This window comes from Antedon mediterranea, chromosome 4 (assembly GCF_964355755.1).
Source record: "Antedon mediterranea chromosome 4, ecAntMedi1.1, whole genome shotgun sequence".
Taxonomy (NCBI): domain Eukaryota; kingdom Metazoa; phylum Echinodermata; class Crinoidea; order Comatulida; family Antedonidae; genus Antedon; species Antedon mediterranea.
The window spans coordinates 7,499,040-7,521,994 of record NC_092673.1 but is presented as its reverse complement, the minus strand read 5'-3'; the positions used below and the strand labels follow the sequence as shown (position 1 = coordinate 7,521,994).

The 22,955-nt window shown below is 34.8% G+C and overlaps 1 protein-coding gene across 1 annotated transcript; it reads left to right on the top strand.

Moving 5' to 3' along the window:
* The first annotated feature begins 3,464 nt into the window (after positions 1-3,464).
* LOC140046780 (uncharacterized) lies at positions 3,465-12,126 on the top strand. Its single transcript, XM_072091510.1, has 7 exons — positions 3,465-3,543; positions 4,435-4,507; positions 6,637-6,869; positions 7,220-7,520; positions 10,355-10,511; positions 10,725-11,172; positions 11,534-12,126. The coding sequence occupies exons 1-7, from the start codon at positions 3,465-3,467 to the stop codon at positions 11,752-11,754; spliced, it is 1,512 nt and encodes a 503-aa protein (XP_071947611.1). The 3' UTR covers positions 11,755-12,126.
* Positions 12,127-22,955: the final 10,829 nt, after the last annotated feature.

Genomic DNA, 22,955 nt, shown 5'->3' with positions numbered 1-22,955 from the left:
ATTTTATATCACTGTGCTCCCCTGGCTCCAAATTGGGTTCACTTGAGCACAGTGTATTAACATACGAAAAGATATTAAAATTCAATGACTTATTTCTATTTCATATCACTGTGCTCCACTGGCGCCAAATTAGGTCCACTTTCAGAGCACACAGTGTATTAACATACGAAAATATATTAACATTCAGTGACTTATTTCTATTTTATATCACTGTGCTCTCCTGGCGCCAAATTGGGTCCACTTGAGCATAGTGTATTAACATACGAAAAGATATTAAAATTCAGTGACTTATTTCTATTTTATATCACTGTGCTCCCCTGGCTCCAAATTGGGTCCACTTGAGCACAGTGTATTAACATACGAAAAGATATTAACATTAGTGACTTATTTCTATTTTATATCACTGCGCTCCACTAGTGCTACATTTTGTCCACTGGAGCAGCTACCGTAGTACTATTTCTATTTCTATTTCGTAAGTAAATAAAGGCATAAATGGCGCTCCGTAGAAGTAGAGAGAATGCTCGATCGTCGAAATGACGCTCTGCTGAATATACCTCAAATGACGTGACGCAGAAATGACGGATGTGAGCACGCCCTCTCTAAAAAAAAAATAAGCACAATTTCATTTTTTACACTCATCTTCATATTTAAAAATCAAATCATTACTTAGATAACAACTTTAATGGGTTAAAGTCAGGCAGCATTTGTATTTTACTTCATATATTTAGCCAAGTTTGATTTTTCACTTTTAAGTGATCAAGGACATCACAACGAACAACTTCCAACTTGTTGTCCAAATTCTAAACGCGTTTTTCATTCGCTGGGGGCGCTTTTTCAAAATGGCCGCTTATGCTATCAAGTACTTATATCTCGGCAACCACTAATCGTAGAGACTTGGTTTTAATCTTAAAATGTTTGTAAGGTACATATTTATATTTACTCTAATGGAATATTTTGAGCATAAATGACTGAAAATGCCATTTCTGACCGTTTGACCTTTGACCATCTATCATCATATCTCGGTAACTAATGGTCACACAGACTTGACATTTGTTTCAAATTGTTCGCAGTATGCCTTTTTATATTTACTGTAATTAAATGTTTTGTTTTAAAGCAAACAGAAATGCCATATCTGACCTCTTGCCCTAATGCATGTAATATCCACAACTGAGAGACTATAGATTTGTCTAGTATTGTTTATAACTTGTACCGGTACTTGTGGTTTTGTTGATGATATCCCTTGTTCCAAAATCAATATTTCAAATCACCAATGGAACTGTTATAATAAATAAATACATACCATAAATATTGAATATAGTCAGATTACCCTCTCCAGTCAATAAAGTTCATCGATATCGTCTACTAGCTCTACATTCCAGTCCTTTGTATTCTCACATTCATCACCACACTCATATGCATCAGTACAGAGCAAGTTGTTTTTCTTACAACTACAGTGATTTGTTGAACATGAACCATTGCAGGTACATCGACGAATTTCTAGAAGAGCTTCTGGTGCTGGTGGATTGTTGAAAAATACCGGCTTCAAGTGACCATCTTCTAGTTACCAGGAATAGTCAGTTGCTGGTGGAATAGATGGAGTTGGCTTGCATGATGAATTACATACAATAGACATGTAGTATGCTCTTTCCACGTGTGATCTAAGAGTTTCCATGGTTGTGGGTAATTGTTGTCCTTCCTTGCCTTTCTGTGCAAATAACATCCATCTCAAGTCTGTGACATAATCTGCCTTGATCTTAGAAGTACTGTATAATATGCAAACATATCTTTCCATTTGCCTGAAAATCCAATTTGGTATTTCAGAGGTCAGTCCATATACAGCAAATGCATCTAGTATTTCATCGTCACATTTCAAAAGTGCTTTGAAATGGGCGGACACTCCTTTTCCAGCAAATGTACCTGTGTTATCTGTACCTTTAAATGCATACCATCCAATCAGTGCTGCTGATATTTGTTTTCCAAGTCGGTAATAGCATTCCCATATAGGTATTTTTTTCCCTCTTTTCCTACAAATGTGGTCATTGGAGGAAGTAGAGGATAGCTTCCTGTTAAAAGGATATAAGACATCAGTATCTACAGAAAATATGTCAACATTGGCACTTGGGTCTTTGTTCATACAAACGTACAATCAAAGGCATACAATAAGACCAGTTGGTCCCCTTCTTCCAATGTGTGTTGTCCGTGTTTCATCTCTGGCATCATGATAACTTCTGAGAGATTGCAGTTTGCCATCATGGACGTGTGATGTGTTACTAGGACCTTCTTCGTGTTGTTCTTGAAGTGATTAGGTATCTTCTCTGACAGATATTTTGTAAGTTCAGCTTTGGTCTCTTTGTGCGATAAAAATGTCTTAATGTTCTTAATCTCAGTGTTGTCATTGACATGGTAGTGAATGGTAGTTGTTTTCTGTGTTCTCTTTCTCGTGTAGATTCTTTTAAAGATCCTGATAGATATTGATCAAATAAAAGACGAACTTCATCATATGGTTTGCTCATACCAACAATCAGGTTAACAAATTCAGATGCAAAGTCAGAAGCATTGAACTTATCAGACACCTTTTTTACCATATTGATGACACACATGCCATCAATAATTGGGATTGATGCTGCTTTTTATCATCTTTCTGTACAGGCCTGCTGACATTATCTGGTAGAGGGAGTTCTGTTATTGACTGCAATACCTTGGATTTTCCAGAAAGCATTATCATTCTTCCATCTGGATGGAAATTTGATGGTGGAGTGCTATTGAACTCATAGTTGCCTAAGACATCCTTTAGAGCGAACTCTGGCCTGCTCTTCGCCACAACTAACAATCTAGACACCAGCTTTCTCTCTTGCTTAATTGAAACTAGTTGACCATTAATTTTGGTTTTCACCACTGCTCCTACATGCTTGAAATAAGAGAAGTTGTTTTTCTTTTGAGGGTCCAAAAATGTTACGGTTTTTTCAACCATTCGTGAAGTCACAAATTTATCCAATGCTTCTTTTCCTAATTGGTCTTGCTTTTCAATCGTTTGACTGACATCATCGGAGGTTACCATGCCAGGCACTGAGTTGGCTTGTCACTGAGTTCCACGGGGATCTCACCAGGCTAGCATTGTTTGCTAGGTGTTAGCGACAAGGCCTAGGCTGGAACTATAGTTTATAACTATTTAACTAAGGCCTCTGTACAATATTTATATCAGCATAGGTACATTATTATACAAGTAAATGTATATGTACTAATAATAAGTATGATTTCCCAGCAAACACTGTTTAAATCGGTTTAAAAAACACTTACCATTTAAACTCATGAAATCTAATCTGCTTGAACTTTCAGCCAATCACAGGCTAGGATTATGTATGGAGATAATGAGTGGCTTTTATTTATTTTAAAACTTTAATTTCCAAGCTTAAGTGAATGTTTTAAAGCATCAATAATTCAAAAATCAATAATGTGTTACAAATATGGATGTTCTGAGCAATCTGTCGAAAAATGTTATCTATAACCAACATGTTGTGGATATCACACAGGTTATGGTCAAAGGTTAGATATGGTTTTTCCAGCCATCTTTAAACAAACCTTTGCATTAAAGCAAATAGAAACATGTATTTTCTGAACAATTTGGGATAAATATCAACTCTTTCTGACCAATAGTTATTGAGATATGATAAGATTAGGTTAAAGGTCAAATGGTCAGAAATAGTATTTACGGTCATTTTAGGGCAAAATGTTCCATTATAGTGAATAGAATTATGTACCTTACGAACATTTTAAGACTAAAACCAAGTCTCTACGATTAGTGGTTGCCGAGATATAAGTACTTGATAGCATAGGCGGCCATTTTGAAAAAGCGCCCCCAGCGAATGAAAAACGCGTTTAGAATTTGGACAACAAGTTGGAAGTTGTGTCTTGTGATGTCCTTGATCACTTAAAAGTGAAAAATCAAACTTGGCTAAATATATGAAGTAAAGTTAATATAGTGACAAATGCTGCCTGACTTATTATAAACAACGAATTTAAACATGCCTCTTCCATGAGTGATAAATTATTTACTTGTAAAAGGGGTTAATAAAATCCTCTTCAACGGTATTCAACAGCTAGGTCTCATATTAAGTTTTCATATTAATTACTGTATTTTTAAGGCATAAAAATTGAAACCTGCTTCCTCTTCAATCAACAAATAATGTAAATCATTAATTATGAAATTGATTATTGAATAAAGTTTATTTAGGCCTATGAATGTGATCATTTTTTTTATTACGCAATGTTTTTTGTGTCGTGGGACAAAGTTCTTTTTAGGTCTATATTTCAAAGCCATTTATATTTTTAAAGACGAATAGCGTGATGATAAATGGTGATAATATTGTGGAGGTTCTTTTTTTCAAAAACGTCGTTCTAAATTGTTTGTTTTACTACTAAAAAAAATAAATTTAGGTGGACATTTGAACCAGATTATAAGAGCTTTTTATCCTAAACTGTGTATGATGCTGAAAGCTGTCATGGCCTCGTTGGTTCACATATATATCTATTAACTTACTGCCCCCATTAAATATACATAATTAATTGTGTTAGCAGCATTAGGCTAATAGTAATATTGAAGGTTGTTTCAACAGTTTGTACAGTATTATTTCAATTAAACTGGTCGACGATGACAATAAGCGGAATTCGTTCAATGAAAACTATAAGTAAATGTATGTTATCCTTTACTGTTGGAATTGCTTTAGCATCTCTTTTTCATCGTGATTTTACAAATAATGTAGTTTTACAAGAAAAAAGACAGAGACATGTCATCTTTTGGATGGTGGAATGGGTAAAGTATTTTTTATTTTGCAATAACTAAAATATGTTAGACGTTATTTTAAGGAGAGGCATATATACCGGGTGAAACTGGACTAAAGCCATATTCTTGTAAATATAATATTTATAATAGAGTATAATAAAGGTAACACGAACCCACACAGGACAAAAAAATACAACATAGTCCTGTATCGTTTCAAACGCAATCTAAATATGTTTGCTTCTACCCAGCAATTTACTTGTTTCCCGTACAGTTTCGTCTACGGGATCGAGGTGAAGCACTCAGTGCTTAATAGCCCGGCCCTCTTGACGATAAAGTCATATTCAATATAAGGTGAAAACTTCAGCGGGTGGTTGGACCATGCGACGTTAAGTTTTGCTTTGAACGAGTTTACAGTAGCACATGAAACTATCCGTAGACAGAGCATTCCATCAGAATAACTCTCATGGAGAACGTGTCCCTCCTTATATTAAGAGAGCTTTTAAACTTGAGTTTATATGGGTGACTCGGGTACGAGAGTGTGGATCAAATTCAAAAAATGTATTGATCGAAACCTTTTTATAATTAACTATTCTTGCTATGCCTCCTAATTGATTTGGAACAAGGCCATAAACATGGCTGCAGTCGCGTGCTCAAATTTGAGTTAGTGTTTACCGACCGACAAACCGACGGACAAACCGATCGACCAACCATCCCACCAACCGATCGACATAGTGAGCTGTAGAGTAAAAATACTACAGTGGATGCTGCAATTTGCTTTAAAAAGGAGAAGGTGGTAGATGAAAAAGAAAATCTTATAGATTATCAGAAGAGGTGGCAAGAGGAGAAAACCAAGGACTGAAAAAGAAAGCACTACATGGAGATTCTTGATGATGTTATTAAAGAAAGGTTGTAAAACAGAAATCGAGCAAAAAGAGTGCAGTGCGCGTGTAAAAAACTGCGCACTCATTAATTATTAATTAATTAATTGGCAATTTTTTAAACGCTTAAAATTGCCTGAAACGTACTCTAATTTCATCGAAAATAATTTTGAAAATTTTAAGCGCGCGTACGCATGCGTTATATGCGCTATGCACGTAATTGTATTGCCATATGATGAAATATGACCTGAAATTTATGAGTACCAAATTTTATTTAATTGTGATTCATGCTTGCGAAGATAATTATTACAAACGTGATTTCGTTAAATCGTGCGTAGACCACTGTAAAAACATAACCACATCGATTCCTGGCCATAAGGAATACATTGTAAAAAATTGACTTAGCTAGATGAAACTGATATCAAGACAAGACCATATACAAGTTAGTGTTTACCGACCGACCGACCGACCGACCGACATAGTGAGCTATAGAGTAGAGTAGAGTAAAAAAAACAAAGTAATCATAAAATATCCAGAATAATTATTGTGTTAGATTTTATATTTAATGATTATTAATACATTATCACTGTTAGGCCTACTAAATAAAACTCCAAGACAAAGGACAATGCATTAGAAAATATTTGCCATTCAATAATAGTGCTATTCCACACAATTCTGAATAGTGATTGAGGAACTTATTCAAGATAGAAGCAGATGGGGTTGTGTTTTAAGTTTTTCGTTGATTGGAGAGAGAATAAGGATTTAACTGGTTTTGTTCCCATTCAACTCATAAACCTTAAGTATTGTTAATAAGGGGGGGGGGGGGGAGGGAGGTAAACTATAGAAGAAGTGAAATATAAAAATTAAATACATTAGTATAACTGAATGAAAATAGTTGCTGCTCTGTATTGACTGGACAGTTATTTCTATGCTAAGAACGTCTGGGAACATTGATAAATATTGTATTTATTTTTAAAGGGGTGCTGTTCCCGATAAAGATTATTCAAAATCAAGCGATATTGGGCCCAGGAAAATCTTGCTGGACTGCGGAGGAAACATGGCATCCACGGTGGAGTTATTTAGGGAGACATATCCTGATGGAAAACAGTTTATAATACATTCATTTGAAATCGATGAACGCCTTGCACCATATTTCAGTCCATACGAAAAACACTATCTGCATTGTCCTGTTGGAGTAGCTTCAGAATATGGTAATTACACAATGACTATAAATAATCATTCTTGGATGTACTCTTTAAAGGCCAATTTAAACAGACGAGCGGTAACGGTAAGCGGTAAATGGTAAGCGGGAAAAATTTGAACATTTTATGACCATGTCCACAACAAAACGCGGAGCGGACCAGAGGTTAAGCGGAACGCTCAGGATATAGATACACATTCTAACGCGGGAAGATACACGCTAGTTTCCCGCCTATGTACCGTTACCGCTGGTTTGTGTAAATTGGTCTTAAGTACGTTATATTTCCATGTATACTAAATCCATTGTCTTTCATTTATTTTTAAATCTGTAAACCGATTGAAAGTTTAAACTTATCTCTAGGAAATATGACCGCATTTATGGAGTCGGCATGGTCTCCAGATAAAGACAAAAACAACGGAAGAGACGTTCAATGGGGAGGGGGATCTCTCTATGTTGATAAAAATGAACTAGAAGATGACAAAACTGGAGGACCAAGACATTTGTCTTATCGTAAGCAAATACCAGTTGTAGACTTGTCAAAATGGATTCAGGAAAATACGAGAAAGGAAGACTACGTTATTTTAAAATTAGACGTCGAGGGCGCTGAATTCCTTATCCTTGAGAAAATGCTAAATGACGGAACATTTGCATGGATTGATAAGTACGACATTTAATAACCGAAAATTCTATAATACATTTATATATTGTTATATATATTTACACCCTCTGCATAAAATGTTGTGATTTACAATTTTTTTTCGCTTTTAAGGACTCCTAGTTCTGTGAAATCCATGTTGTTTAGATAGCATTTAACGATAATAATTCACCGTTAAGCATAACAATAATATTAATTAGCCTATAGTAATTGGAAATTGTTTCTATACACACCAAAGGTAGCTTTGATAAAAGCCTAGTCTATCCTGAAAACTTTAATTTACAAACGAGTCTGCAAGGAAAGTGCTCCAAAGTGTGCTAACGTAGACCAGCTGGTAAATTTGCTAATAAAGGATCTTGAAGTTTTCTATGTAGACTATCTTTACCTTCTATTTTATGTTCTATCCATACCAACTTCTCTTTACAAAATATACAGCTACATTATCTTGTGGGACATCAAACGATGTTCATGGCGCCTTTATAGTCAGAACAGAGAAGAAAAGTTCAAGCCTTTCAAAATAATTTAAACATTCACCGGTTCACATATACTCTACTGTCGTGGCAGCACTTAGGGAGCAAATAGTGTAGCTGTAGCTTGGATGATAACATGCTTGCCTTCCAATCTCATGGTCCTTGGTTAAATCCTGACCTAGTGCCATATTTGTAACTCACGACTCCTTCAACTTCACTCCCTAAGCCTCAAATGAGACTTAGTTTATAAGCACGATAAATTATAAAAATAAAAAAAAGTCATCCGATGTTATGTGAAATTTAAAAATAACAAGTGTAACAGCCACAGCGCTAAATTGTTGGAATGACGCTATACAAATTTCCATACAAAATATTTCTGAAAAGCAATGTTTATAATGCATTAAATGAAAGAAAACTCCTATATCAGGGTCTATTTTAAATATAAAACCTAGCTTAATTGTACGGCAACAAAGGCTGTATTTCTGTCTAATTGCTATGTCAGTTTATTGCTGTTGTTTAAACCCTAAATACGATATAGACGATATATCCAACTGGATATATGTGATTTAAACTTTCATTAACAGGCCCGTATCCAAGGGGGGTGCGTTGGGTGCAGACGCACCCCCCCCAAGTCCCAAAAGGTCCACTTTTTCCTCGGTTGGTATTTTTTCTTGTCTTGTTTAACTAAAGACAATATCATTATATATATACAAAATTTACATTATCAATGGTATACAAACAAAAATATGCTAATATAAAATGAAAAAATACCGGTAATTAAATTACGGAATCTGAACTGACTACAAACTCGATGTAAAACATGCGCAGTCGATCATGTGACGACAAGTAATAGCTTAGCGCTTCATGTACGCGGTAAAGTGTTTGCTGGAGAAATACAGACAACTTAACGTCAGGGAACACGTGTACTTTTTGTCGGGGAATATAATATACAGTAAAAAGCGTTCGCGTTCACTTCGTAGCTAGCTTCAGCGCCTAGAAAACCGCGACGTTTCATTGACCGTGAGAGTACGTCAGAGTGATATTATGCACTTTATATGCATTCATTATTGCCAGCGATCTAACTTACTACTAAACAATAGCTAGGTACGCACTTGTCTGGCGGTATCCCTTTGTACGAATCGTTCAACGTTGGGTCGAGACGCGTGATATCAAGTTTCATCCAGGGACCAAAATGTGTAATGTGTTATTTTCCAGGCGAAGTTTACCGACGGTTACGTCGTGTACTGCGTCGACGTACGCTACACTACAGCAAAAACGAATTATGTTAATTGTTCGTTTGTTCACCAATTTTTTAATTTACAAGTAACCTTCTGTACCGTGGGGCACCTAAAATAAATTTTTCATCCATTACTAAACAAAAAAACATGCCATTTTCGCTTAGCCAACATTATAGCTATAGTTATTACATTTTCAATATCCTGTATGTCATGAATTTCTCACCACTCGGAAGTCCAGATGGTACGCATGCATACACCTGGGAGGAATAAACTTTTTTCCCCGACTGAAAAAGGTCTACGCTTGCGTTTTTTAAGCCTCTAGGCCTGATGTTTCCAAAGTATAAAATGCAATTTTTTGAAGACCTGCAGCTCTAGTTTTAAACATTTTCTTAGCTCATCCCCAACAATAAAGCTGGTCATATTTCGAAGAACAAGAAGTACATTTTCCGGGACCTAACATCTCTATTTTTCAAACATTTCTTAGCTCAGTCACAACCCATGATAGGGACTTATATATTTTTTTTCATGTTTTGAAGTATAATAAGTCCAATTTCCGGGACCTCCAACTCTATTTTTCAAAATTTTCTTTGAACTTTTATTTTTTAAATTGAAAAATATGGATTGAAACAGTCATCGCGCATCGTTTTTTTGCACGCAGTATTTTATTTATGCATTATAAAAAATGGAAAAAATGGCTACCCTAAATCTGATTAAAAAGACCTCAAATGACGCTAGAACGCGTTGCCGGGGGCCCTTGGCGGCCCCTGGCCCTCAGCCTAGTGATGCTCGCTTCGCTCGCATAGCCCCTTCGTCGGAGAATGTAGCCCCCGCGTCGGGAAGATCCTGGCGCCACCCCTGCTGAGTTGGCCTCATCATGAAAGCGTTAAGTTCTGGTGTCCATCGTTCAACTAGCCCAAGCCACAACAGAGAGTCTTACATCAGTCTTTAGAATGTCAAATAACGCAAATTTTTCCAGGGCCTTCGGCCCCTGGACCCTGACCGGGGGCCCTTGGCGGCCCCCTGGCCCCCAGCCATTGTTGCTCGCTTCGCTCGCACCCCCCCCATTATAAATGCTGCATACGGGCCTGATTAATGTAACTTTCGTAAAACAGTTATCCTATTCCATTTCCAGATATTATGGCGAATATCATCAGCGCCAGCCGGTGGGTCTCTCTCGTTCTATGACGTCCCAAATAATCAAAGACGTTGAAAATAAAGGGAGGAAAATGCTAGATTGGGCAGGTCAATACAGAATATATGAAGACTTCAATGCCATTCACACAATACAGGCAAGTATTCTATGGTAAACTTTATTGCTGACTGACTGATTAATTTGACTCATTAACTGATCCACTGACTACATATTTAGGCCTACTCACTATTACTTTATGAAGCAATGAGATGATGACTGACCTACTGACTGACTTTGTAACGAAGGAGGAAACCGATTAACTTGTTCACTGGCTCAACCTTTGATTACCGGTACATACTACTCATTATAGATACCAGATTCAGCTCCAGGTGAAGCGGGACAAGTATACAATAAATGCTCTGGTGACAGGAATCTAGCCATTACAGTGAACGTTGGCATGAGTAAGAAACATGCAGTAAGAGTATTAACTACACTGAAGTCTTATAAGATAGAAATACCAGTCACTGTGTTTGTGTTCAGTGAGTTTGCTGAAGAATGGCCGGAACTAGTCAAAGCTTGGGCAAAGTACTACACTATTGGTCTTCGTGGAAATCATCCATATCCAGCTGGACATTTTGAAAAGATGTCGGCAAATTGGATCAGAGAAGCTGTAGTTAGTTCTGAAATGCGTCTTCAAGAACTCAATTTAAAACCGATGTTTTATTCACCTGATGAAGACGGTGGTTCAGTTAAGGAACAGCTAAAAAACAGAGGATTCCGTATTATTAAACCTTCTGTTAACTTTCCGCCTAAATCAGGTAAGGCGTACTCCACCATTGAGCCTACTCATAGACATAATGCACAGATAAAAGAAAGACATAAACAATTGGTAGTACAGTATATAACTACGATGGGTATAATTTTTCGTAAGGATAATTAAAACCGATGCAAAGGCGAATGTTTCAATAAGAAATTCTTTCTATGGTTTTTTTATTTTTGACCATCTTTGTGCACACTGTTCACGATCCTTCCGCACAAGAAAGAAACTACTTCTGCATGTTCGGAAACACACAGATATACCCACATAATATACTCATCATGGGACACAATGGACAGCAAAAGAAGATTACTGTATTATTATTTGTATTACCAAGAATGTTTTTATACCGTATTTTACAGAACCATTACTGACTGTTGAGAATTACTACCGACACCGAGATGTTGCACGTATACCAAAGGCCCTGAGAATAATTTCAGAAAAGTTACAGACTTCTGATGGTGGAATACTTTGTCTAGATACAGATCTTCCTGATACTTACATGAATTTTGTGTTTTTGCTGGATTATCTGGTTGAGAATTCTGATTATCATTTGGTATCGTTAAACCAATGCTTAGAGTAATGTGGAAGGGATATAATGTACTGTATTTCAAACTTAATACATTTAGTAATCTAAAATAATTTCGTCCAATTTCTAAGGCTTAATAATACACATACTTCTAAACATTTGAAACTTCCTAGTTACTGTAATAGAATTAGAAATCTTCAAATGTTGAATTGCATATTTCATTTTAGAGCACTGAATAAATGGGATGATTTGTTTGAATAGTGTACAGCTCAATGCAATATTTTATTGAATAACCAGATGTTCACATTCTTTTGAATATTATAATCAGTATCTTGTTAATATTATTTAAATTTCTGGAAATTGTTTGTAGCTCAATCAATTAATAACACTATAAACCAGCGAGACAAGGACATTCCCACAACAATAAATGAAGAGGATCATAATAAAAATTGTTTATATTTCTATAGCATTCATCTATATAAATACATTCTCTCATACAACAAACGCCCTTACAATCAGTGGAAGCTTAACTAGTCGGAATACATTCCAACTTTCGCCGATGAGCTATGCTGCTCGACGCGATTATATGATCATTTTCTGAATATGAGCACTGTTTCTATAATTTGACAGTATGATATATATTATTATTGACACAGTGCTACGCAACACAATTGATTTACATATACACAATATTATTTTAAAAACCGTTGGAAATTTAATTAATTAATTAAAAATACTGATCAATTTGATCTCTGGTGTGTGCGTACAATTGAGGGACTAGTATTGTTCAGCCGTAACACGCCGAGAGTGTTAAAAAGTCGCTATTCAATCGAGTTTGAACAATACTACGAAAGCCCAGTGGCCTAATGGTTAGAACATCCGCATATCAAACAGAAGGCTCCGGGTTCGAGTCTCGGTTTGGGTGACTTTTTCTCATTCCCACAGATCCTTATCGTTTAAAATAATTAATTATTTCAGTATATCACCGGGCGGTTTAGAATGAATGTTCTATGCGCGAGTGCAACCAAAATGGGTATAGTAGCCCACAGTACTAAACTAAATCCTATTTATTATCACTGTGCTCAAGTGCAACTAAAATGGGTATGGTAGCGAACAGTGCTAAAATAAATTCTATTTATTATCACTGTGCTCAAGTACAACCAAACTGGGCATGGTAGCGCAAAGTGATAAACTAAATCCTATTCATTACCTCCGCCAAGGAGGTTATGTTTTCACCCCTGTATGTTTGTGTGTGTGTTTGTGTGTTTGTGTGTGTGTTTGTGTGTTTGTGTGTGTGTCTGTGAACAGCCTGGAGGCCACAGTTTTAATCCGATTCTAACCAAATTTGGACACAATGATCTATGCCCAAAAAGCTCGGACGAGTTCGAATTTGAGGGGGAAAGGTCATAGGTCAAGGTCACAACTAACAAAAAACTATTTTACTGTCTAGAGACCACAGTTTTGATCCGATTCTCACCAAACTTAGCCACAATGATCAATGACACATCATATAATTGTGGTTACATTTTGAAGGGTCAGGGTCAAAGATCAAGGTCCACCAAAAAAAAAAAAAATAAAAAAAAAAAAAATAATAAAAAAAAAAAAAACCCTCAGTGGGGCTTGAACCAGCGACCTCAACTGTGAGGGGCTGGATACATAACCATTACACCACACTGTCATCCACAACTTTGTAGTGTGCAGTTAACATATTTACACTTAGAACTAATAAAAAAAAATGTTAAAAAAAAATATTCAGGGGGCATTTTATGTAGAGGAATTTTACAGTAGGCGGAGGTTTGTACTCTCGGAGTACCCTCTAGTTATCACTGTGCGCGAGTGCAAACATAATGGGTATGGTAGCGCACAGTGCTAAACTAAATCCTATTTATTATCACTGTGCTCAAGTACAACCAAAAATGGGTATGGTAGCGCACAGTGCTAAACTAAATCCTATTTATTATCACTGTGCTCAAGTACAACCAAAAATGGGTATGGTAGCGCACAGTGATAAACTAAATCCTATTCATTATCACTGTGCGCGAGTGCAACCAAAATGGGTATATAGTAGAGCAGTTAAGGCCATAAAAATAGCCAAGTTGTGCACTTTATTACCAAAGCATGAAACTTGCTACAAAGTTTCTTTGATGTATATAGATTCAAAATATCGGGGGGTGCCAAGTGTCCAACGTCCGGTATGGCGGCCATCTTGATTTCAAAATGGCCACCATAAAAACAAAAAGTGTTCATATCTTGGCAACTATAAACAGTATAGACTTGATTCTGGTGTTAAATTGTTCACAAACCACATATTTCTATTTGCTCTAATGAAAAGTTTCGTCAAAAAATGACCGGAAATGACGTTTCCTCCAGTTTGATCTTTGACCTCTTATCTGTATATCTCGGTAACTACTGATCATTTTCAATCGATTTTGGTGTGATTTTGTTCAGAATAGAGACATTTATATTTGTAGTAATGAAACATTTTCACATAAAATGACTGGAAATACAATTTATAACCTTTGACATATATAATTATGTGAACATACTGTATGTGGTTTACATTGGTATAAATGCACCTAATTTGTTTTACCGAAATAAATGACACTTAATGCAAAAATGACCAGGAATTTATTATTCTGAATTTTTGACTTTTGATGTGATAGGATAGGCGTAAAGTATGACAGATCACTGAGAAACAGCAATCACTGAGCTCATCTATGCCGACTTGTTTGCTAAACTGTGATGTGTCAATCGTTATATAAAAGTTTTGGTCCTCTCTCCTTCATCTTTTCTTTTTTTTTTGTAATGTATTAATTATACCATATGGACAATTGTCTGAAATAAAAGTTGAATTGAATTGTTAGATGCCATTTGGAAATATTTTTGATGTAAAGTAGCATTCTTTCGTTGGCCTCTTTGATGTTGCATATGAGACAAGTTCGGAAAGTTCTCATTTTCATGAGTTAAGAGAACACCGTCTTTCAAAGTACTTACTACAGTAGACCTACTTTCATTAATCAGAAACTCACATAATTCTTGGTCATTTTCGTTGCATCTAAACAAATGTACTCAATTTTTATGGTAATGAGCCTTTGCTGTAAACCATCTGAATCCTTTTCCTCGATTTTCTCTAGTCATTGATTTTTTAGCAAAATCCGAACCAAATCAATTCGTAAAAGACATCTCAATATAATTATTCAAGTAATCCTCAAATTAGTGACATGGACCTACAATATACTGTTCTGTACAAGACCTTTTTAGGCATCCACCTGTGGACTTTCACTTTGAAGGTCTTGGTCTCCTAATCATACAAGAAACAATGTCTGATTTAATCAATCAAAGTAGTGGGTCCAGACCATCCACAGACAAAGAAGAGGGTATAGGACCACTTACAGACAAAGAAAGGGGTATAAGACCATCCACAGACAAAGAAGGGGGTGTAAGACCATCCACATACAAAGAAGGGGGTGTAAGACCATCCACACACAAAGAAGGGGGTATAAGACCATCCACAGACAAAGAAAGGGGTGTAAGGCCATCTACAGAAAAAGAAGGGGGCGTAGGACCCTCCACAGACAAAGAAGGGGGTGTAAGACCATCCACTGACAAAGAAGGGGGTATAGGACCACTTACAGACAAAGAAAGGGGTGTAAGACCATCCACTGACAAAGAAAGGGTATAGGACCACTTACAGACAAAGAAGGGGGTATAAGACCATCCACAGACAAAGAAGGGGGTGTAGGACCATCCACAGACAAAGAAGGAAGTGTAGGACCATCCACAGACAAAGAAGAGGTGGAAGACCATTTACATACAAAGAAAGGGGTGTAAGACCATCCACACACAAAGAAGGGGGTGTAAGACCATCCACTGACAAAGAAAGGGTATAGGACCACTTACAGACAAAGAAGGGGGTATAAGACCATCCACAGACAAAGAAGGGGGTGTAGGACCATCCACAGACAAAGAAGGAAGTGTAAGACCATCCACAGACAAAGAAGGGGTGGAAGACCATCTACATACAAAGAAAGGGGTGTAAGACCATCCACACACAAAGAAAGGGGTGTAATACCATCAACACGCACAGAAGGGGGTGTAAGACCATCCACAGACAAAGAAGGGGGTACAAGACCATCCACAGACAAAGAATGGGGTATAAGACCATCCACAGACAAAGAATGGGGTATAAGACCATCTACAGACAAAGAAGGAGGGGTAGAAATAATATATTGATATAAACACGATCATCATACTTTTCATTTGACATTCAAATACAGTCTATCTCGAAAAGAAGCTCATACTATCACCTTTTCGAGGTTTTACGGTATTCCATAACATGTATGTTATTTCCTCTGTCAAACTATTAAAACTTTTAGCGAATCAGAAGGTGCCAACATCATTGAACTAATGGTAGGCCTACCACCAAGCACAATGTTTACAAATTTTATGTGCTATATACAATTTGAGTCCATTAATCATTTAATATAATTACGCCTATCAGGTCAAAGTTCAAAGACCAACAAAAACCACATATAGTATATTCACCTAATTAAAAATCAATAAATAAATGTCAAAGGTCATAAATTGTATTTCCGGTAATTTTATGTGAAAATGTTTCATTACTACAAATATAAATGTATTTATTCTGAACAAAATGACACCAAAATCGATTGAAAATGACCAGTAGTTACAGAGATATACAAATACGAGGTCAAAGGTCAAACTGAAAGAAACGTCATTTCCGGTCATTTTTGGACGAAAATTTTCATTAGAGCAAATAGAAATATATAGTTTGTGAACAATTTGAGACTATAATTAAGTCTCTAATGTGTATAGTTGCCAGGATATGAACATTTTTTGTTTTTATGGTGGCCATTTTGAAATCAAGATGGCCGCCATACCGGACGTTGGACACTTGGCACCCCCCGATATTTTGAATCTATATACATTAAAGAAACTTTGTGCCAAGTTTCATGCTTTGGTAATAAAATGCACAGCTCATGTCATTAACTGCTCTACTAATAGTACTCGGCAACACTCTTAAATAATACCTTTCACAATTTATATTTCAACAACTGTTGTTTCAGTTTGTGGCGTAAACACCACTTTTATTCACATTCACATTATCTTTCATATCATTACATAAAATCATAACATCCTTCATCAGTAACATTTTTGAATTAATTTTCTTACATTTTTCTATAAAAAAGAAGTTTAAAAAGGTAATGTCCAAATAACCTTTTTGTTTGATCATTATCATCTATCTCACTTTAAAATATTTCACACAGAAAGAACAATTTTCCCTTTGCAGTCAGGGGGAAAATAGCAAAAGGTTTTCTAAATTCTAGGACTTTTATCCGATAATCATATTGTTTGTCAACTCTTGTAACATGACCACAGTGCATATTTAGACATTTTTTCTCACTGTTTGTTAGTTTCATTTTTTAGTTTCATTTTCTTTTTTTTTTCATTTTAGAACCCTAATTAAACAATTTATCATAATATACAAGATAAAATAAATCGTATCGTAATAGATCGTAAGTACTCTTTTTGAAACCAAAATGACGTCCGTTTGATCATTGGTTGATTCGAAATCCATATTTACATACGGCCCGCCCTACATAGCCAAATACGGCATGATAACCTACGTCATTCAAAGCGATTTCTATTCGCGTCTTACAGGTACAAATTCCAGTACGTCTTTCCAGATGTCTATATATGAACATTGTTGTTGAGTGTTCTTAGTTGGTTACTCCGTGTGTAAAAAAAGTCACGTACATGAATAACGAATCGGTGGTCTATCACATCGACTCAAGAATCAGAAAAGAAGACATCGTCATGTTGTCGACGTTACTGATGGTACTTTTTATTCCATTTGAACAAAGTAAGTTTAAATTAGTTTTACATACAGTATGACTTTTACTGGATTAATTCGAATGTACAGTAGTAGGTCTAATTTGAACACTACTAAACTTGTAATTATTTGAAACAGTGGTGTAATGAGATTCTGAAAAACACAAAGTCGCAGGAGCTAAAATATGGAATAACTTACAAACTGAAACAAAATACATACAAAAAAGGTATTTAGGTGTAAGGTGTATGATTTTTTTAAAGTTCAACATTACAGTTTTTAATTTTCCAATTACTTCATTTAAAGCTAGATATCGATCTCATTTCTTTTCAAAAAACTAAACTTTTTTTTTTCAATTTCTTGTATCTAAGACAGGACTACAAAGAACCTTATTAAGCACATAAAAAACCATGGATTACTAAAATCCATTAAGCACAAATTATGTTCTAATGTTGTTAAGTCATATTTTGAACCCACTTTATTTCTGGATTATAAAAACTACAAAAATACATTGATCAATTATTTTGAAAAATTGCAATTGCTAGACAAAACCAATATGGCTTTAAACAAAAGTTCAGTACTAAATTATATTCAATTAATCTTGTTAATGATCTTCAATGATGTGGCTTCGAAAAGATAAATTAAATTAAAATTACGTATTAAGCTGTACAACTCACTGGTTAAAAGTATATTACTCTACAACTCCAAAACATGGGGACTCACAAAAGAAGAAGCACATAAACTTGACACATTTCACAGACAGCAACTTCGCAAAATTATAGGTATCAGGTTCCCAGACAAGATATCGAACATAAATTTATACAGAAGGACAGGAACAAAACCAATTTAGTTAGAAATAGTCGATGCAAGATGGAGAATATTGGGTTACATACTCAGACAAGACCCATGTACACCAGCTAAAAGAGCAATACGCTATTATTTCAGAAACACTACCAATATAACATTTCGAGGAAGACCGAGAACCACCCTACCAATAACTCTCAGCAACGACCTACTCACCCTTTATAAGCAGAACACAAACATCAAATATCCCGGACAATTGAAAACAAAGAAAAACATCAAACAACTTAAACAACTAGCCAATGAAAGATCCGATTGGAAGAAACTGGTAAAAGAGATATACGGAGCCGCCCAAGCGTAAATGTCGGCTGAATTTCCAGCGGAGAGGCAGTAATCATCATCATCAATGATCTTCAGTTCGATTGATTTATTTATTGATTTCAGCATGGATAAACGAAGTTTTATCAATGATTTCAATAAAGTTTTTGACACAATTGATCATTCGATACTATGTTCCAAATGATCTCATATGGCACTGGAGGAAAAAAAATCTTAGAAGCAGGAAACAACTTATTTTATTAAACAACTATTTTCCAGATAGCGTACATTATTAACTGGAAAATTATTACTTTATGTTGAACCCAACAAAATACATACAAAAAAGGTATTTAGGTGTAAGGTGTATGATTTTTTTAAAGTTCAACATTACAGTTTTTAATTTTCCAGTTAATTCTATTCGGAACCAGATGCATTTATTTAATAACATTTGGTATTGTGTGTGGCATTCCTTAAGGCTCCGTATTGGGATCCAGTCTTGTTTTAATATAAATATATAAATGATTTGCCAAATTATTCAGATTTTTTACTTAAGGGTTTTTTGCAGATGATACCTATTTATTTCACTCTTTTCCTGGTGACTTTCTTTATTTATCTATAATTAATACAATATTAAATGGTGCAATTACAATAAGTTGACAATTAATTAAAATAACACTAATTATATGATTTTTCTACTCCAAAAATAAAGTTGTTACTAAAAAATGTACTTTAACTATCAATAACGTTATATTTAAAGAAAGTATCTCTGTTAAATCTGTTGGTGTTATTTTTAGTTTTTTTAGCTTTTTATTTTTATTTACAGCTCACTATGTCGGTCGGTTGGTTGGTCGGTCGGTTGGTCGGTAAACACTAACTTTAGCACGCGACTTCAGCCATGTATATGGCCTTGTTGATAAACATGTATTATAGTAGACCATTATAAATAACCATGTATGTGAAAACATTAACAAAAAGCTGTGATCATTTTGTCCTAGAATAACCTTGGTAAATTAAATTATTCATTATGCCTTTTTAACTTACATTAAATAACTGATATAGGTTTGAGGAAGCCCTTTTACTTATCTTAACGAATTTTTATTTCACAAAAAAATAATGCATTATTTTTTTCACATTTTAGAACACACACATTATCCTTGTTTTTTAATTAAACCTTCATATCATATCTATATCATGATAGAGCACCTCATTCAATTTATTATTACTTTTCACCTATTATATAATATACAGGTGTTAATTTTTTATTTCATTTCATTTATTCCACATTTATTTAGTCATCAATTACAGTACATCATAATTACAGTACAACAACAACTGCAACTTAAGCAAACCTCGTAATATTTAGGAAAATTCAGAATTCCATTTAGACCCACTGTTACCAAATTCAAAATGTTAGAAATATTTCTTGTAGAACATTTGTTTCAGAAGTAACAAATTGTTTATGTACCATGAATATTTAAAACAACTTTTGTATACTATAATATTTATTATTAAAATTAATTTTAAAAAGGGAAATCTAACCACCTTTATTAAACAAAATGTTTTTTCTTTATTGGTAATAAAACTTAATGATTGATCTATTTATTGCTTTCACCATGGGTAAACGTTTACACTCTTGTACACGATACAAAGTAAAGTAAAAGTAAAACTTCATTAATCCCTCACTGTGGAAAACTAGATTCTAGCAATTTAAGATTAGTACAATAAAATATAATAAATACAAAAAGTGAAAATGTTCAAAATTTAAAATTAGAAATACTAATGCTAGTTAGGTTATAAAATCCACTATGTATTCTTGCTGGCAAGAAATTATAAAAACTACAACAACGTTGTTGTCGATGTTTTTTCAAACAAATAACTTAACCGGGTACAAACAAGGCGGGAATGTGGCAATTATTATTTGTTTTTACATCTTTATAGAAGGAAGTTTTAAAATTACAATAATATTTACCGACATGTGGGTCCTTCTAAATACCAAGATCTTGTCAAACTCTGTATACATAAATATAAAATCATACTTTTATACCGATTTCCATTGCGTAAATACTGTAGCGTAATGTACTACGTATTGTATATACGCTGACATATAACAGCAAATACAATGTTGCTGACGCAATTAATAAAATATACATTTTCAACGTTTGATGCCAAAATCAGGTTACAGTCAGGGGAAAATGGCAAAAGGTTTTCTACTTTCTAGGATTTTTATCAGATAATTCATATTGTTTTGACATCTCTTGTAACATGACCACAGTGCCGATTTTGATATTTCCCCCTAACTGGTTAGGTCGAAAATAAACTTTTAAAAAATAATCTATTTTGTATACTTTACTAGCTAGGACGGGTAATTATGAGTTAGTACCAATTGTAGTATACTAGATGGTACGCTCGCTTCGCTCGCGTACCATCTAGGTCGTGCCCACAGATGGTTCTCGAATACATAATAATTTCAGCGTTAAAAAACTGGCGATTTCAAATGTACGTACCGCAGGACAATAATACATGTCGTTTACAGGAACGAATAAATAGACACTGTGATTTATGTACTGAACTAAAATTAGCACCCTGGGAATTACTTCCGAAAGAGAAACTTGTCACAAAATGAGACCAATTGTTTAAGTCAAATTTAAACAAACTTAATTTGTGTTTTGTATGTAACATTAGGGTTGAGGGATGGGAAAGAGGATGGGTGCAAAGAGGAACAATTTTTAAATATATTCTTTATCCATGTAGTAACGAAATATTAATTGTTTTCATGTTTTACAAATAATATACCACTAAACACAGTAAAACATTGCGATGTAATACTTTGTTGAAACCATCACCGTCCTAGTCGATTGAAATAGTATAGTACATGTAACGATACCATCACTACGACGTGTATACTATGTTTATATAATGTAAAACAATTTGTGAAAACCACCCTATTCGTGGCAAATCATAAATTCGATTTAATCGTCAATAAATATTAAATTATCTAACTCAACTTAATTAGTAGGCCTAATGGTTTTCAATTGTTTCTTAGAGCCAATTCATACTTAAGTTGGTTCCTAACCCTACCCACCAAAGTTGTTCTGCGTTTAGGGCATGTGATGCACCGTAGGCCTATCCTCTACTGGCTTTACAACGCTACTCATGCCAGTGAGGGAAGGGTGATGATGTCACGTGGGTGGTTTAACTGCGATAATAAAGATTTGTACATAATATACGGCGACTGAAAACGCTAGCTCATTATCCGTTTAAAAAAATCTATATCCAACCTCTGCAGCACAGATTGAAAAAAAAAAATGGATCGAATTTCTGTTATGAGTATACAGTACTTGCCTTTACGACGCCTGAGGGAATAGACACTTGTGGAACAGAGATTGGAATGTTCCATTCATTTCAAATCAATACATTTGCATAAACGTATATTAAATCTATCAAAATAGTATTTTTTTAAGAAAATCGGCCTGTCTTCAACATTATGATACTGTACTCGAGCTGTTCAACCGGTTTTCAGCCATTAAAAACAATTATCGTAGGAGGAGATAGGAAAATGCGAAGCCTCCTCGCATTTTTGTGGCGGGTATTTTTCAAGATGGACATCCATTAGAGAGTGTATACCACGATCGGAAAACACCCCTATTTGGGGCAAATCGTTGAACCTAAATTCGTTTTAATCGTCAATAACTAATTATCTAACTTAATTTAATTAGTAAACAGGGTTACATCAGGTGGTTAAAATCAGTACCGAAAGTACGAACCAACTTTATATACCATCGAGTAAAAATTCTAAAAGTAAGGCGCGATTTACCGAATTTTGCCCTTACGTAAATTTATATATAGATTCCGATTCCGATACACCAGAAATAACTTAAAACATCTTTGGAAAATTCTTATCCATGATATAATGGTACAACTCGCATTAAAAAAATATCTCAAGCCTTGTCTACACTATTAAAGGTTATGTGTCAAAAAATGTGATGTGCCCATATATGACATTTCAATACCATATTTAAGCATATATGGGCACATCACATTTTTGACACATAAAGTTTGATAGTGTAGACAAGGCTTTAGTGTTATTAATTTTAGAAAATTAAGATACGCTAGGTCTTAGTTTACCACCTTGAGAAAAATAATAATCAAGCTCTTTTTGAGTTTTTATGTGTTTCCTTTTCATCTTTTTATGTTCTCATATTTTGTTGTTGTATATTTTCATGATTGAGAATGAATAAAGAATATTTGAATTTGAATTTGAATTTGAATGCAAGTGTAAATATGA